The 17,461-nt window shown below is 38.6% G+C and overlaps 1 protein-coding gene across 1 annotated transcript in view; it reads right to left on the bottom strand.

The window, feature by feature from the left end:
- The window catches only part of LOC101881240 (disks large homolog 2), a 423,431-nt gene extending 406,902 nt beyond the window's left edge, over positions 1 to 16,529 (bottom strand). Inside the window, 1 exon segment of the mRNA XM_034072915.1 lies at positions 16,212 to 16,529. Within this exon segment, the coding sequence (XP_033928806.1) occupies positions 16,212 to 16,529 (318 nt within the window).
- Positions 16,530 to 17,461: the final 932 nt, after the last annotated feature.

The raw sequence follows: 17,461 nt of genomic DNA, 5'->3' as shown, positions 1-17,461 counted from the left end.
TTATTCACTGATGTTTTTTCTAAGTGCAGGTCAAAAGATCTCCCTATATTTATATTCCAATGCAGCAAGCACCTACTTCTCAAGACACCCTTAAACCCACAGCCAAATTATTATTATGAAAAGAATGAAAATTGGAAAGGTACTGAGTACAGAAATTCCATAACAAAAAGTGTTGCAAAGACTTTCAGTGACAAATGTAAGGATCAACCTACAAAGATTTGTTTAATGTGACTAAATCCAAGAAAACTACCCTAACAACGACAGGATAGTGAAAGGTAATTTCTTATTTCTCCCAAAGGATGTTATTCTGGCCTGCATTGCCAAAGGGATGTTGCACAGCTCTCTTTACCTGTTGAGCTTTATTTTGCCTGAACTTATGGATAGCACTATCATACTGAAGAAATGACAGGGCTCCCATCCATCAGTGAACAGTGTTTGTTTTGCCTAGGGTAAAATCCAAAGCCCACAGAAATCTTGAAGATTTCAATAAGTTCAGCATTTTAGTGATGACATCTTTTTGGGAGGAGGGTATAGCATAGGTGTGGGATGTCTGCTCAGACAATTTACATGAAGACTGGCATTACACAGATTTTCTGGAACAAGATATCACCTATGCCAAAGCTCTATAGTAGATCATAGAATCATAAAATAGTTAGGGTTGGAAAGGACCTTAAGATCATGTAGTTCCAACCCTCATGCCATGGGCAGGAACACCTCACACTAAAACATTCCACCCAAGGCTTCCAAATGTCAGAGTTGAAATGAAAATATCAAGTATGAAAGCTGAAATACTAGAAATATTCCCCAATTCCTCAACTTCTCATGAAACAGATTTCCAAAAAGTAGGAAGTAATTACTTATGAAGAGAAGAAGGTATGAGAGGAGAGAGACTGAAAACTGTGTAGCACCAGGGACAAAAAGTAGGAAACAAATGGCCTTAAACAGTATGTCCTTCCCTGGGTATTAAACCTTTTGGTTTTGTCTACTAGTAACAGTTCGTTTTAGGACTCCAAATACTCATGATCAGAGTTCACTGAAAAGTAATGTCAGAGGACCAAAAATAATTGAAAAATCAAGTAAAGTTCAGCAAATATACTGACAAAAAAAAATAAGAAGAAGCATTAAAAAATCCTAAAGTTTTGCCTGATTCAGAGCAAAATATTTTACTTCAAACAAACATGAAAGTCTTTCAGAATGTAGCATTTGTACAAAGTACATTTTTGATGAGCTGTTTCTTAAAGAAGTTTTCAAAGAAGAAATGCATAGACAGCCTAAGGTTAAAACTGCACCTTTTTCCCCAAGAAAACCTATTTCTGAAAAGACCCAAAGAAGATCTTGCAACAAAACCTGTATAGTTTGGTAGAGGAGGTGAAGAAAGGGAGACTGAGAGCTGCTTCTCTCCTCCACCCCTGCACCTACTACTGCTTTGGTTAATGAGAACATTCTACACTAATTTGAATGGTGCAAAAATACTTCAGTGTTAACTAAAATGCAATAAACCTGCAAAGCATAGTTCAGAAAATACCTGACTAACCAAATGAACATGTTAATTTAGTGGAAATCCTGGAATATGTGAACTGCATATACCAAGGAGCAGGTAACTTCCTTTCTTTTAAAACTCTATCCAGAAACATTTAGTACATCATTTAGTATTCAATGGCTTGAATAGATCTTCAGTTTTACCCAGTACAGTTCTGTCACTCAAAACACAATCAGTAGCATTTGATGCTCAGAAAAATAGAAGACTTAAAAGTAGGACCATAAATAATTAGCAATTTCTTCATAAATTCAAGTGGCTAATGATGAAACTGTTGCTTTTTAGGACATAAAATGATTCCTGGCTGTGAAAATTGTTACAAGGAGTTTGCTGTATTTCTCAATGAGCTCATAAAATAAGATTTAATTTACAGAGTAACTTGTCCTATAAATTCGAGAGATCCAAACAGATCATGACAGAAACAGGTGAGGCCATCAGCCAAGCTGGTGGCACCTCTGTGAAAATATATTTAATAAAGGAAAGAAAATGCTGAGCAGGAGAGAATGAGAGAACAAGACCAGAGCAGTAGGAGCTACTTCATTGCAGAGAAGGCATCCTTCCAAAGACCCTGTAGCTGATGGATAAGCTCATGCTGGAGTAGGTACTACCCCTGAGGGACTATGACCATGAAGGACCCACACTGGTGAGGAGGAAATGAGTAAGAAGGGAGCAATAGTAGGAAAAAAGCATGAGAAGAAAGGAGCAGTAGAGAAAAAAACTGCTTTGTCCTGACCCCAACCTCCTGTACAACCTCCCCAAAGGGACTGAGTGTAACCTGCAGTGATATCATGGAGGAAAGAGAAGTGTCTGGAGTGAAGCTGTGCCTGGGAAAGCAGAAGGAGAGGTCTTGCCCCCATTTTTCTCTTGCAATACCTATTTCAGTAATTAAATATTTATGTTAATTGTTAATACATTATGTTGAATTCCCCAAGTTGAGTCTGTTCTGCCTGTGACAGTAATTGGTGAGTAACTTCCTTATTTTTATTTCAGCTCATGAGCTTTCTCATTCCCGTTCTTCCTATTTTCTCCTCCGCCCTGCTGCATGGGCAGTGAGCAAGTGGTTCTGTGGCTGCTTGGCTGCCATCTGGGGCCAACTCACCACAACTTGATGTACTATACCTCCAAATAAAGCGCATATTTCAGGAGACTTTCCATCATTTAAAAGCAGTCTCATAGGATACTTAAAGTTTTTTCCGGTATCTCTGGAAAACCACTATAGACGTAATACATCAGGTCAAGACAGTGATGACAAAACACAAACAAAGAACTCAGAATGAATAAAGATCAAGTACAACAGCTGATGCAACTGCATCAAATAAAGGTTCGTACATATTAGCTCATACATAGGCTTTATTTTATAGGAAAAAATAGCATTCCAGCTTCCTTCATGCCTTATATGTGCAATATCATTTATGATACATATTTAGTTCTATGAAAACAAGTACTGCTATTGTAAATCAAGTAAATGTTCAATAACTCAACCAGTAAGATTACCTTTTATAATTTACCTGGCTGATGAAGCTTGGGCATTCCTGGGGCAAGCGTGGGAGATATAAATGCCCCTAAGGAGTGCAAGCAACCAGAAGCATGCAGGAAGGAGCCTGTACCCTGCCTGTAGATCCACAGTCCAGGGAAATGCTCTAGCTCTCTACCAGGATGCTGGTGGGCACTCTCCTCAGAGGTAAAACCAGTGTTTCTGACTTCTGTGTTATACAGGTCAATGGACCCTGAAAATAGCCACCCAAGGGTGTTAAGACAGCTAGCTAACATTGGTGCAAGGCTGCTCTCCATAATCTTTGGGAAACACTGGGACATCTTCTTCTATACTGTGCTTTTGCCAAGAAAGTTTGTAACAGATGATCCTCTTTCAACCTGGTATTCTGTGATTCAGTTTGATATAACAGATCAGCTGGGAATACACCACTATGTCTCCAGCAAAGTTTTAGTAATTACTTAACTGTACTTCACCCTTTTACATCTCTCCAACTGGATTAATGCCTTCCTATGAAACATTAAAATGTTTCATTTTTAAAGTAAATTTCAGTAGAGAATAGCTTCTATAAAGCTCCATTGGAGAGTTGCCAACGGTTTGTTTACAAGCCTCTAAGACATTAAGAACAAATGACCGACATAACAGAGTGATTCACTTTGTAAGGATTTTACATTTGGAAGAATTAAAACAATATAGCCATGCAACTTTACATACAGGTGTATTTATTTCTGGTTGCAGAAATGTGTGTCCTGTGTAAATCTGCAGGGTTTTGGTGGTTGTTCTTATAGAATCTTCAATCAAAGGGAAGTAAGAATAGTATAGTGATTGATAAATTGCAGCCCAAAACTCTTGCATCATGATACCTGAACTTCTACATCCCATAATCACAGGCGGTAACGCTACTTCATAATACTTTCAGATCAGCTGAAATTCTGCTTCACTAACTTCTCCCACTAGTGCTGCAGTAGTTAAAGATCAGTAATTGCAGCAATTAAAATTGACTTCTGTGGTCTTCAAACTCCTCTAGTGGATTGAACCTGAGTGCAAGAAGTCTACAGAAATATAATTTTCTTTCCTCCTCTCATCTGCCAATTTTATTACTGTAATTTCAGTTATAATTAAATACAAGTAGCACTTTACGTGCATTTGATGTATTCAACTTTGAAAACATCTTATTAATTTTGTTTCAATCCCAACAATTTATACATGGGATTGATTTATTTTTTCCTTCTTTTTCTCTACTTTTACATAGAAATGGAAAAGAAAACAACATGAACTAAAACCCCCATCTAATCAGTCAATCTAGTTACAGGTTAGACTTTTACTGTTACATTGATCCCAGTTCAGCAGGGTACTTAACTTTTAGACTGATTTCAGAACTAAGGGATTGCCAGTAATACAATCCCACTAACATAGACTGTTTTGGTGTGCTTAGGGAACAGTGTTAAGCACTGTGCTGAACTGTGGTCCGCAGTTTTCACTTTCCTCTCTACTGGCACAGCTTATTTTTGAGCTTCTGTTTTTTTGTAGTCCCTGAAAAAGAAATATTGTTTAAGAAATCTCTTTAATGACTTCTTGTCATTGTTTCATTGTTCCATTTTCAGTATTTTCTCCTCTTATTCTAATTTTGCTGATTTAGTAGTACCAGAACTGGCTATATTGAGTTGTCTAGATCAGTACAACATCCCAGCAACAAGGTCAGCTCAAACTGTGAGTTGAGCATCCTGTATTGATGGAAAGGCTTGAAGAAGTAATGTTGGTTGAGTAATTTGTTTGTACCTCCAATCCACTGTGTCCATCACCTCAAGAGTACAGCCCTTCCTTTAGCTGAAGTTTCTCATAGATTGAATGAGCTGATGCAAAGTGACCCACTTCAGCAAAGACCTCATTACCCACCACAAAGCTTTCTTCAGTAACATGAGGAACCACTACCCTCAAAAACATGGAAATCTTATCAACGTACACTCATGGATCCAGGAAGTCGCTGGGATACCCTGAAAGCAGGCTGCCACACTTCTATGGTTTCCACAAGCAGCAAAGTCCTTTGAAGGTCCAATGGAGAACAGATTCCACATTGATGGGTTAGCCAAAAACCAGCATAAACCAGCTAAAAGTTTGAGGACTTCAACAAATAGTACAGGTTGGTCCAGTCTAGCTGTTGCCTGTAGGACTAAGCTATGATAAAGTGGTTGAAAATGCAAAGTTCCCCCTCTGTTTTATGTACAATGTACAAAATCCCTGGCTCAGCCTTTTCAGTCAGAAATGGAATGAATGGTGAACTCACAAATGTATCAGAAAACAAAAGAACAAAAGAATCATATAGCTGTTCTTTTGGAGGCACTTTAAGAAATGTCAAGACATCAGGCGTATGACATCTGGAGAAAACACAAACAGCATCAGTTTTGCCTTGATCACCTTTCCTGCCCCTGGTTGTTTGCTGAACACCACCTAATACTTCAGATTTCAAAAGGATTTCTGGTGGTTTTATTATCGCTATCATTATTAATAAAAACAAAACCAAGCTACTCTACCCTTCATCCTTCTGCCACCAAAGGTTTTTGATGTGGCAATTCTGTTCCCTTTTGCATTTTGCTGTCTTGTCAGGTTTGCTGAACCCTCAAGTGCAAGAGGTAATATGATGAAATAGAAACTGGCAGAAAGTACATTAAAGTTGTTATCACCTGAGGACAAATCCTGTCAAGTGAACCACAAGGAAAAAGACTTCCATCTGGAAACAAGACAAAGAGCATACAGGTAAACCCAGTAATTCCACTGCTGTTTTGGCAGCCATTCAAAAATGTGAAAATATAGATGAGGTATGAAAAAAAATTACATAGAAGTAATGGGGCTCTTCAAAAAGAAGACAGAAAGAGACAAAGGTGAGAAGGAAAACAGTTTTAATTTCCCCAGTACCAAAACGTGTTTTGAAAGAACATTACATAAAATGAGCAAAAGGCAACCTTTTGGTTACACATGACAAGGGCTACCATCAGAAGACACAAGGACCCTAGGATTATGAATCTGAAGAGCTTTTAGGGTTTTGGCCATTCAGCAAAATATTTCTGCAATTCTGCATTTTTATTCACTACAAAGAGATGGCTCACTCTTTCTGTATTCTCCAGATGATAACAAAATGTTTTATATCTTGGTACACAGACTAGTTTAGCTGATAGACAGTAACCAGTGCTTAAAACCAAAAAACCTAGGAATGATAACCTCAAGTTTCAGCACAAATTATTTAGAGAGTAATGTAAGTTCTAAGTTAGTGCTGACTATGCAGACTTAAATGCATCTCAGTAAAACCAGGAGATCCACTGAGAATACTGCCATGACAACTCCAAGAAAAAAAGAATTACAAAAGGCAGGATTTCTACAGATTTATGCCTGCAGAAGTGATCAGATTGCTCCCATTTTTACACTTGCAATGGCTGAGCAAGCTAATAACTAACTGCCCCAGAGGCAAGTGCAGTATATCATAACTTTGCTTATTACATAGAATACATCTACATGCTAATCACAGCAACCTATACCTAACTATTTCTAAAACCTAGAATCCTTGAAAGTACAAAGATGTGGCACCCTCTTCTCCCATCACTGTCTAATCTCCTTCCCAGATTTTGCATGATGACATTACTCACCAGTTGTTACTGGCTATTCTCCTACACAAAACTTCTATCCATAGTCAGTCCCCTGACACTGTTTCTGAAAAATGAAGTCATGGGCACTGAGGATATAGAGCTGTCAATTACTGAATATCATTAAGCAAAAGTTTTCATGTATTTCATATACAAATGCATGAACATTAGCAGGATGAGTAACCAGAATAATATTAATAAGCTGCAGTGGAACCTTCATTTCATCCACATGTTTTATTTGTTCTCATGTTAAAGAGTTTGGGTTTACTCCCACATATGTTCATTTTTCTGCATGCCAGAAAGAAATGCAGAGGAAGGTACTGTAATCTCTCCAAGTCTGAAATCAGGAGCTGTGTACTAGGTTCTGTTAAGCCAGAGAGGTACATGTCTAATGAGGGAAACTGATGATGATCAAACTAGTTAGACCTTTTATTTTTAAGTAACTCCATATCCCAGGAATTAAAACCAAAAATACTTGCTTTACTCATCATTATAAAAAATGACCCAAACATCCATCCTGCTTTGGTTTGTGCATAGCTGCATAAAACTTTATCAGTTACCTCTAAATGTATTAAAATATTATATGATTAAAACATGAATGTATAAAGGTTTTGTAAGCCATAAATGTGCATACTCTATGATAAACTTTTTCCATTTTTACATGTACAATTAAAAAATGGAAAAGAATTCATGTCATAGGAGATATTTTACAGATAGAGCAGAAATACCATGTAATGAAGAAAACTGCTGTACAGAGCCACAGCCTTATGCATGGAAGATGTATATTTCAGTACTACATAACTATTTCTTACTAACACTGCATAAAAAAAGCTGTGTTTGAGAAGTGTTGGAAAATAAAACAATAGAGGCTTCAAGCACTTGCTTCTAAATCTGTGTTCGAGCAAGCTATTGGTGTACAAAGGCCAAAGAGCATTCAGAACATAGTAGCAAATGTGACAGCATCAGCCCCAAAGAGAACATGAGATCAGGGTCCTGTTTTTTTTACTGTCTTCTTATTTGAATCCCTAGATAAGAATTTTGGGGGGGTTTCTTGCAAAATATCATTTGCCTTTTTGAATCTGTCTGCCTGACTGCTTCCTCACAGAGCTGTGCCAAACAATATCTATACTTAGGACTATAAGATGCACACATTTGAGGGAACCCAGATGTGTCTGCTGAACAGAAAGTGAGAACAGAAAGGGAACAAGGTATTCCTGAAACTCTCCATTTCCTAAATGGCACATTTTGCATGAGTTCTTGGAGGTAGCAAAGAGCTCGATACAAGTTTCTGCACTTAGAACAGAGAGGGCCCCCAAGCACTGAGGTGTTGTCAAAGTGGAAACACACACATCAGATAGCACATTAAGTGTGACTACCCTTGAAAGAAGCTTCTGCATGGTATCTTTTGGGACACATCCCTTGTCACACGCTTCTGCTCTCAGCCTTGTGCTGGCACTAGAAGCTGTGCTAATGGATGTCAAGCTGGGCCATGAAATAGGTCTCTCAAACACCTTAGTGGGTTTTCTTTCCAGTTTAACTTTCTGACATAGCAGTTCTCTAAGCTCAGTGTGTAATCATACAAAGCAGAACAACGAAGGCAACAAAGTGTAGTGCCAGGACCCTGCTCCTCTGGCAGCCACTCCTAAGGGGAACACATCTGCATTTCTCCTTCACAAAGCTGTCAAAATCACATATTTTATAAAATAGACCTTACAAAATCAAGTAAAACAGACTTTACTCACATTAATAAATATTTAATGAGCTCAGCTATCAGGTGAGTGATGACCGTAAGACAAAAACTTGGACAAATCAGCAAAAGTTTCTGTGATTGTGAATACAACAAACACCAGTTTCAGTATGGAGGAAGTGTTTATCAGAATTTAAAAGAAAAAAAACAAATGTAAGCAAGAGGAATCCTAAAAGTCTCTGTTTAACTGTTTTCAGACCTGTTTGCAGCAGAGCTATTCGATGGTGTCAGTAACTGGAAACCTATGGCACAACTCCATTCCACTCTCATTTGAAATGCATAGTGAAAATCATTTGTCTGATGTTCTGTTTGACCAATTATATGAGCAATTTCAGTATTTGAAGTACCCTGCTTCTCCTTGTACAAATACTGAATCAGAAAGGTAAAAATCCATATTAAAAGTACAATATATCTAAAACAAAACCAGATGTTATTTTGCTAAGTTGGATTTTGTACTGCATTCATAGCTGGCTCCTGCGACTTAAAAAAAGCTCACACCAGAATTGGAATTTACAAAAAGGATTATTCTGTTTGTTTTTCTGATGTTCATTTCAGATATTATAGAACCTCTATTTTGAATACATAAAGAAGTTCTTTTTGATCACGGTATTTCGAACTCGTAAAACAATGGGGGCTTTTGAAAGTAGGTGACCATTGAGCTGATTCATCTGATTAACTGACAGAAGAATACTTATACAAAAGATAAATGAATATATGTTATTGAATTTATAAACTCTACTTCAAAAATCTATAGATTACTTAAAAGCAAACAATAAGAGAAGTTTAATCCATAGTTTTCTTTTTAATTTTTTGGCTTTATTTTAATGATCCTTCATCCAAAAGCCACATGCAGACATGAGAAAAGAGAGAGCTAAATTAGCAAACTCTATCAATTCTGTCATTACCACAACCAGAAACTCACTTTAGGGTTTTCTTTTTGTAGGGAACTCTGCCATTTTCAGTTGATTCAAATACCCCAAGACAGTAGAGATAGCTATTTCCAAAAGAGAAATCAATGTCCAGGGTGTTTCTTCAAGTCATGCCAAAATGGCTGAGATAGATTCTATCTCAATCTTTGCTATTGCTCAGTATCCAGCTACAAACTGTCATGGACCATGTTTGACTTGTTTTGCTTTGCTTAGGCCAAAAGCATTTTGTTAAGTTGCTGTAAAGGTTTTGCATCTTTGAATGCCTAACATTAGACTGAAAGCACAACCAGGGCTAACAAGACTTATTCCTATCATCTTAAGGAAGCCATAAGGAAACCATTCTTCTTTTTTTTTGCCTTTAGTTCAGAGTATCCAGTCTACCAGTCCTGTTGATATACCAGAAAACAATTCCAGCAACCTCAACCTCCATAACATGAGTCAGGAAGACAAAATCCTATTGTGTGTCATGCACCATCAGAGTAATACAGGAGAGATCAAGACTTTCATGTGTTGTAAGTTCCTGTGATGGTAAGGAACATGTTAGGTGAAAATATTCCATCCCCAGGTTAGGTTAAAAGTATTCCTAGGAGTGGATTACAGACTACAGAAAAAGTGATGACAACTTATCCATGGGTGAATACATATGCCAAGTATTACAGAAATTCATCAATAGCAGAAGGACTATCAGAGCACTTGTGCAGTTTTGGCCAATTACCAATGCTACTAACATTCCCTTCCAAATTCTCCAATTCCCTTCCCATGCCCTCATTCATCCTCCCTGAAAACCCCAGAAGCCAAATTATATGTCAAGGGGAGAAAATGTTCTTGGCTTCTTGAGGCATCTAAGAGGAGAAACTTTGAAACATGGGATTAATTAAATGCAAATCTAAATATGGTGCAACAAATCATGCAAATTAAGCATTAACATATTTATGACCGAATAATCAGCAGGAACCAAAATATGTGCAGATAAACTATAAATCATTACAATCATTAGTTAGTACAGTACATAGAATATATTTATCCTTTTCAGTATTTAAATGAAGACACATGGAACATCTTGCACATAAATACTTTCATGATCTGTATAACTATGCCTATTTCTTAATTGTCTTTGCTGTCACTTAAAATTATGTATTATTAAAGATATGAACCTGGAAGAAAGACCTGATACATTAATAGAAGGAGACAGAACACTGTGCAACAAAAAAAAGTATATCCTCTTTAACTCCAAATGGCCTTTTGGAAAGCAATGCTACCTTATCAGAAAGTGGTAGCTGAATTGAATGACTGCTTCAGACACAGTGAATCGTAAAATCTCATGACTAGTGCTGGGGTTTTCTTTTTCTTTCTAAAAAGCAAAACAAACAAAAAAACACCAAACCAGCCAAAAACCATCAAAAACCAAACTCCAAACCTGTATTTTATGGAGAAAGTTGAAATGAGCCTCAGCATGTTTAGTTTCTGGTATTTTCATGACATATCAAGTCCATCTTTCAAATTGGAGTCATGTGTGAACCATTATTACATTAAAGAAACCATATATGAAGTTCAACAAGTCAAAGCGCAAGGTCCTGCACCTGGGCTGAGGTAATTCCCATAGATACAGACTGGGTGGAGAGCAGATTGAGGAGAAAGACTTGGGGGTGTTGGTTGATGAGAAGTTCCCCATGACCCAGCAAGTGTGCACTTGAGCCCAGAAACCAACCATGTCCCAGGCTGCATCAAAAGGAGAGTGACCAGCAGGTCAAGGGAGGGGATTTTCCTGCTCTGCTTTGTTCTCAATGTGACCTCCCTGCAGTCCTGCATCCAGCTGTGGGGCAACAGCACAAGAGGGATGTGGAACAGTTGGAGGGAGTCCAGAGGAGGCCACAAAGATGCTCTGGGCCTGGAGAAGGCTCTGGGGAGACCTTAAAGCAGCTTTCAGTGACTAAAGGGGCTACAAGAAACCTGGAGAGGGCACTGGACAAGGGTCTGTAGGGACAGGCCAAGGGGGAATGGCTTTAACCTGACAGAGGGGAGATTGAGATGAGCTCTTAGGCAGAAGCTCTTCCCTGTGAGGGTGCTGAGGTGCTGGCACAGGGTGCCCAGAGAAGCTGTGGCTGCCCCATCCCTGGCAGTGTTCAAGGCCAGGTTGGGCAGGGCTTGGAGCAACCTGCTCTAGTGGAAGGTGTCCCTGCCTGTGGCAGGGGTTGGAACTGCATGAGCTTTAAGGTCCTTTCGAACCCAAACCATTCTATAATTTTATTAATTCCAAAGAAATATATGCAACATTTCATGCTGCATCTGACCAGAACCATTCCCTATATCACTAATCAGATTGCAGGCCTCAACACCAGGGACTCAAAGGCTAATCTTTTACCTCCTTCTTATGCCAAACAAAATCTAAATGCTATGATTTCAGTATTAACAATGCTTTCTTGGGTTTTGTAAAATAAATACAATAAGTAAGTAAAACATGAATGTAAATGCATATAGTTTTCTAAAGCAGCTGTCCTGGTAGAGTGTCAGATATAAATGTCACCCAGAATTATGTAGACTTCCTAAAGTCCTCTGTGGGACTGATAGAGGAACCTGGCTTTCAATTGCCTTGAAGGTTAAAAAAACCCCAAAAGTTAAAAAGCCAAATAACTGGCATTATTTGACTCTCCTTTTACTGCTCTTTTACTGGCACTTGAAAGTACTAAATTAGAGTGAAAAGACCTGCCTTGGCTAACTAAAATTTCTCTATGTACTTCCATTGCCAGGAGTGACACGACAGAAGTATGGCCAGTTGCATGCAGGAATCTATGGACTTGAAAAGAGTAATCTAAGCTTTCAAAAACACAACTGATGACAAATCATTTCTTTATACTGCTAGGAGAGCCAGTATCTGTTGGAATAGACCTCTGCTTTAGTATTGTAGCAGAATGCCTTGAAGCTAGCTCTCACCTCATCTCACCATGCAAAGAGCTTTCAAATGGTATCCTGAAATTTCAGCATCAGTGCCAGGGGCCTTCAAAGACAAAAGACCATTCTCAGCTGATAGTTTAGAGTTTGGCTATTCACTGCCTTTTTTTAAGTCATGTCACATCTATAAGGTAGTGTTTAGCTCACAAGCCTCTTTACCAGGTAACAAAACAGCTCCGTGATGGTATTTCTTTTAAAAGACACTGATTGCAAAAAAAACCCTTTTTTTCTTTTATATTGCAGGAAAAAAATCCACCAACCTAAAAAGTCATCAGAGCTGACATTGACAGTAAGCTGTTTATATATATGGTAATTTACACTTCTACATAACTCTTCAAAACCAAACACATGTATTAATTTTTGCAGATGACACATCCAGGATGCTATCTGATAAGAATTTTTTCTGCCTTGAGAGCATGTCAAAACAAAGGATTAAAACTTAATAGCAAATGGAGTTAGCTGGAGTCCAATATTGTCTTCTAAACTGGGAAACAACCAAAGATGGGAATCCACATCTGTGTTTTCCTCCCCCTTTGACAGAAGAATATTGAGCTCTAGGAAACTGAAAACATGCATTTACACACCTTGGAAAGGTGTTTATAAGAGGCTCTCTTTCATAGAGACCGCATGAAATAAAATCTATACTGTGGACTTAAAAGCACAGCAGGTCAATCTCTGCAACTTCTTCCTCAGCCTACAATCAGACCAATAGAGAATCCTATCCTGCCATCCCTTCTGCACAAAGAGTAGGAGGTTATTGCACACCCTCACCTACACCTGTTATCATACATTTCTAATCTGATTAATTGGTAGATCACATGTGCCAGCAGGGAAAGTACATCCAGTGTCACAAACTACATCCAATGTTAAAATGAGCCATGGAAAATGTTAAGACACTTCCCTGCCTGCCTCTGCCTTCCCCATTCCCAGTTTCACTCAGATCCCTCACAGAGTAACACTGGCCTTAGATATGAAATCACTGAGTGTATCACACAAACTATGTGACTCCCTGACATTGATACAGGTACTAGTGCACTGCAGAGAAGCAAGAAATATTTCCAGGCAACAATGACATATAAAAACTTGACTATTAAATTACTTTTCTTCTTTGCTATCTTTTATTTCCTCTTTTAAATAAAGGAAACAAAACTGTGTGTTTGTCAGGAATGACGGGAAGTAAAAACCAAATTAAGTCTTGGAATCAGTTTTGCATCTAAACTTTATTTCAGTGCATTTCGAAATGAAGAGTTTAGTGTTTTGTTTTGGGTTTTTTTGTTTTTTGGGTTTTTTTGTTTTTTGGGGTTTTTTTTGTAATTCAAAAGGAATTCCTCTTTAGAGCTATAGAGAGCATTTTGCTACCCACAACTCAACATAAAGCTACAAGCAAACACAAGCATACAAGCTAGCAAAGAAGAATATCTAACATAAAATATTAATAATACCAGAGTGCCATTCTTTGCTCTGACATACTTAAGAAGGAGGAACTAGTAAAGAAAATGAAGCCATGTCCTCAGCAATAAAAATCAACCTTTTTATCAGGATGACAAAGGGCACATTAGTAACCACTGTCTAGTACACACTCTAGGAATTCTATTTGGTACTACAGTACTAATTAGGAATCTGCTTTTCCAAGGTGTTGTGGCTTTACTGTACTTGAAGAATGTAGTCCCTTCCAAAAATGTCAAGCAGAAGAAAAATCTGCTTAGAACCATACAGAAAAAAAAACCCTTCCACCTTTGAAGCTGTCACTTGTATCTTTATTATCACATTTAAACATAATATAGAAATTTCAAATGAATTTTCCCTTTGTTAGGCCAGCAAATGTAAATCACTTGTGTTACTTATTTTAGCAAGAAAGATGACAGCTTTCCCAGTCAACGTAGCCCTCAAAACCCATCACTGACTTCAGCTTGTATCCCCAAAGTAAGGGCAATCAAGGGCAGCGTTATAATGTTTTCCCATATTGCATCTATGCCATAATTGATAAATCGATCCTCTAAGTGTATGTACATACAATATATACACATATATACACACTGTTCCCTTCCAATAGCCTGTACAATGCTTACTTCACACAGAGAAAAAAAGATAATTATTTGAAACAAACTATCTCACAACTCCATGACCTAAAAATATCAAGTATTTGCCAAATTAAGTATATCAGTCCATCCCTAGGCACACAACATCAGATTGAATGATGATAGATTGGTTCATTATAGGCAGAAGCCCAAAAAGGGACTTCCTTAAACAGAATAAGGTAGCTGGCATAAGGAATGGACAGTAAAGAAAGTTTACAGTACAGAACTCAAACTGAAATATAAGAAAGTACATACACCTGAGCAATTCCACACTGTATAAGCAGAAGTACATGTGGTTACAAAGGCATTAAAAATACTGAAGTGACTTTACAATGCATCTATAACTTAGATATTAAACTAGACTTAGAAGTGGCCTGTTATTATGATTATTATTAAAAGAATTCATTTTTCTCTTTATAACTAAGGAACTCTTTCCTTTACAGTACTTTTTTCCTTCAAGCTTTTTCCAAAACAAAACTCTTCAGAGCTTAAGAACAGATTTAGATCTTTGTCTAATTAAAATTAGAAAAAAGGCTAGTTTTATGTTTTATATAATATTTTATCTTTGGCTTTATTTTAGCATAAATAATTGTATATGATTTGTATATAACAGAAAATATATAGTATTAACTGTAGTCACATGCAATATTTTGGTCACTCCAAAATATATCAGAAAGCTTAGTTTTTCCACTTGATAATGGATTTGAAGCAGAAAATAAAGCATTTCCTACAAAGCAATCATTTCCAGTCAACAGAGCATCCCATTTTTAGACCACAGGACAAGACAAAGTACAGGTACACTGACTGACAATCCTTTGTCTTACAGCTTTTCTGTTCAGTGAAAACACATTAAAACCATTTACAGCAAAAAAATTGATTTAGTCTCTAGAGAGGGTGCACATGCTCAGTGTGGGCTAAGGCTAGTTAAACTCTAGTGTACACTATTTCAGTAAGTAAACATATATCCCAAAACCCTATTTTGACATTGCATTCTGCTTTTTAGTGTGAAATTATAACAAAAGGGTTTGATGTTGACATAATACAAAGGTTTGGAATGAGCTTAAACTTTTCTAAGGGAAAAATGAAAACATGCACTGGGGAGGAAGTGTTAATGGTTTTGATATTAACCATCATATGAGTGTCACTGTGATTTCTATTTCACAGTGCTGGGTTATCGAGTGTGTGACATCTCTCAGTCTAACTGCTTATAGGTATCTACACATCCTTGAGCCTGGCTGGTTTATATTCTAAAATACACTGCCTTGCATTCAATAAAAATCTATCAATTTGTGAATGTTAAAGAGCTGCTTCATATTTATTAAAGATTTCAATCCCATTGGAGGTTCAAAAGAGGAAAAACAGGTCACACTTTCTCTTATAAATAAATCTAACACACATACACACACACCCCTCCTGTTCTCTGTTTAAAACATCCTTATTAATTACATGCAATATTTAAAAACAAACTGTTTACAGAAACAGGCACAACCCATTACGGGGGGGGGGGGGGGGGGGGGGGTGATAAACACATCATTTCTTTGTACAACACAAAGGAATACAAAGTCTGTAGAACCTGGAGGTAGAAACCAAATCATTTTGACAAGAAAAACCCTTGCAAAAGGACCCCACAGTTTCCCCAGGCCACAGAGAAGCAATATTCAAACAACAGACATTACCAACTGACAGCTCACCCTTGCATACAATTTTACCAGAAGGCACCACTAAACACAAATCAAGGCACAGCACAAAAAGTTGTCACCACCATCAAACCTCACACCACCAAACCTCACTTTCTTTCCCTGCAGCATCCTCTAAGTCACTTGGAGAGTGAAGAATTGGCTCACCTGTACCGGGGGGGACCAGCCGTGGGCACAGGAGCACTCTGACCACCGCTGCCCCTGGCAGCCCTGTGGCTTGGATGGGGATTTATGGGGGCTCTTCCGCACAGTGTCCCACAAAGGGACAAACTTGCTCCTGCTCTGGTTGGCACCCCCAGGTCCCCAGGAGGGAAGCGCCTGAGAGCTACACTGGAGCCCTGGAGGATGCTGATGCCAACGGCAGACACAGTGAGCATCCCTTGCTACCGGAGGCACATTCCTGCCGGCATCCGACCCCTCGGACCCCCTGCCACAGCTGTGCTGCTTGGGGAGGTGTGCGTGCATGGCGCACCCAGGGCTGCCTTTGGCCACTTTGCATCCAAGCGCTTCTCCTCCCAGACGTGAGGTCCTTTGCCGGGGCCTCTCCAGCCCCCTTGGCAGCAGCTAGTGGCAGAGCATGGCGTGAGCGAGGCGCAGCAGGAGCTGTTGGCCAGCAGCTCTGTGTCAATACCGGACTCCACTCGCGCAGCGACTTGACAGCATCCCCGCTGCAGGCAGAAGCAATCAATGCTCTGCGTGGCTGGGATGCGCGCCTGCATCCCTTTCTGAATGACAAACCACGAGAGGAAGAAAAGAGAGGAAAACAAACACAAAAGCACTCCTGCAATTTGCAGGGAGATGTAGGGGTGGGTTTTTTTTAGCTGACCCTGAGAAGACTCGCAGGCACCCTGCTGAAGCACATTTATATGTGCAAGCTTTACAGGCAAAGTGCTTTCTGGTGGAAACAGCATCTAGACAAACTACTGGAAAAGATACCCTTTTGCCAGTATGGAAACAGATGAGGGAGTGAGGGTTTTTTTTACCCTGTATGCCTGGAAAGACCTTGTCAACAAAATTGCATCAGAAGATGCAAATGACAGGTTCTGGAAGAATGCTATCTGCCCTAAATGCTAAACTGGAGCTTGAACGTTGACGTGTGTTACTGCACATGAACAGTGCAAAGACAGCAAGAGGCTGAGCTTAAAAATAAAGCCACCTAGAAGAGATCTGTGCAAGAAATTAACAAATCTCTAGCAGCTTGTATGTATAAATATGAATGTATTTATTTGTGCACAAGTCTTCAAGATTATAATTGATGTATCATTTTCTCCTCTTATTTTCCACCTTTTACAAATTCTTTGATGCTTGCAATAGCCTTCTGCACAAAGTTTTCTCCATATCCCCTCTTGAGTTTTTCTTACTACTACAATCCCTTTTCCTTGCATTTTAATGCAATC

The sequence above is a fragment of the Melopsittacus undulatus genome, chromosome 2, assembly GCF_012275295.1.
Source record: "Melopsittacus undulatus isolate bMelUnd1 chromosome 2, bMelUnd1.mat.Z, whole genome shotgun sequence".
Classification (NCBI taxonomy): domain Eukaryota; kingdom Metazoa; phylum Chordata; class Aves; order Psittaciformes; family Psittaculidae; genus Melopsittacus; species Melopsittacus undulatus.
Note: the sequence above shows the minus strand (reverse complement) of the source record. Positions and strands in the feature narration are given on the sequence as shown.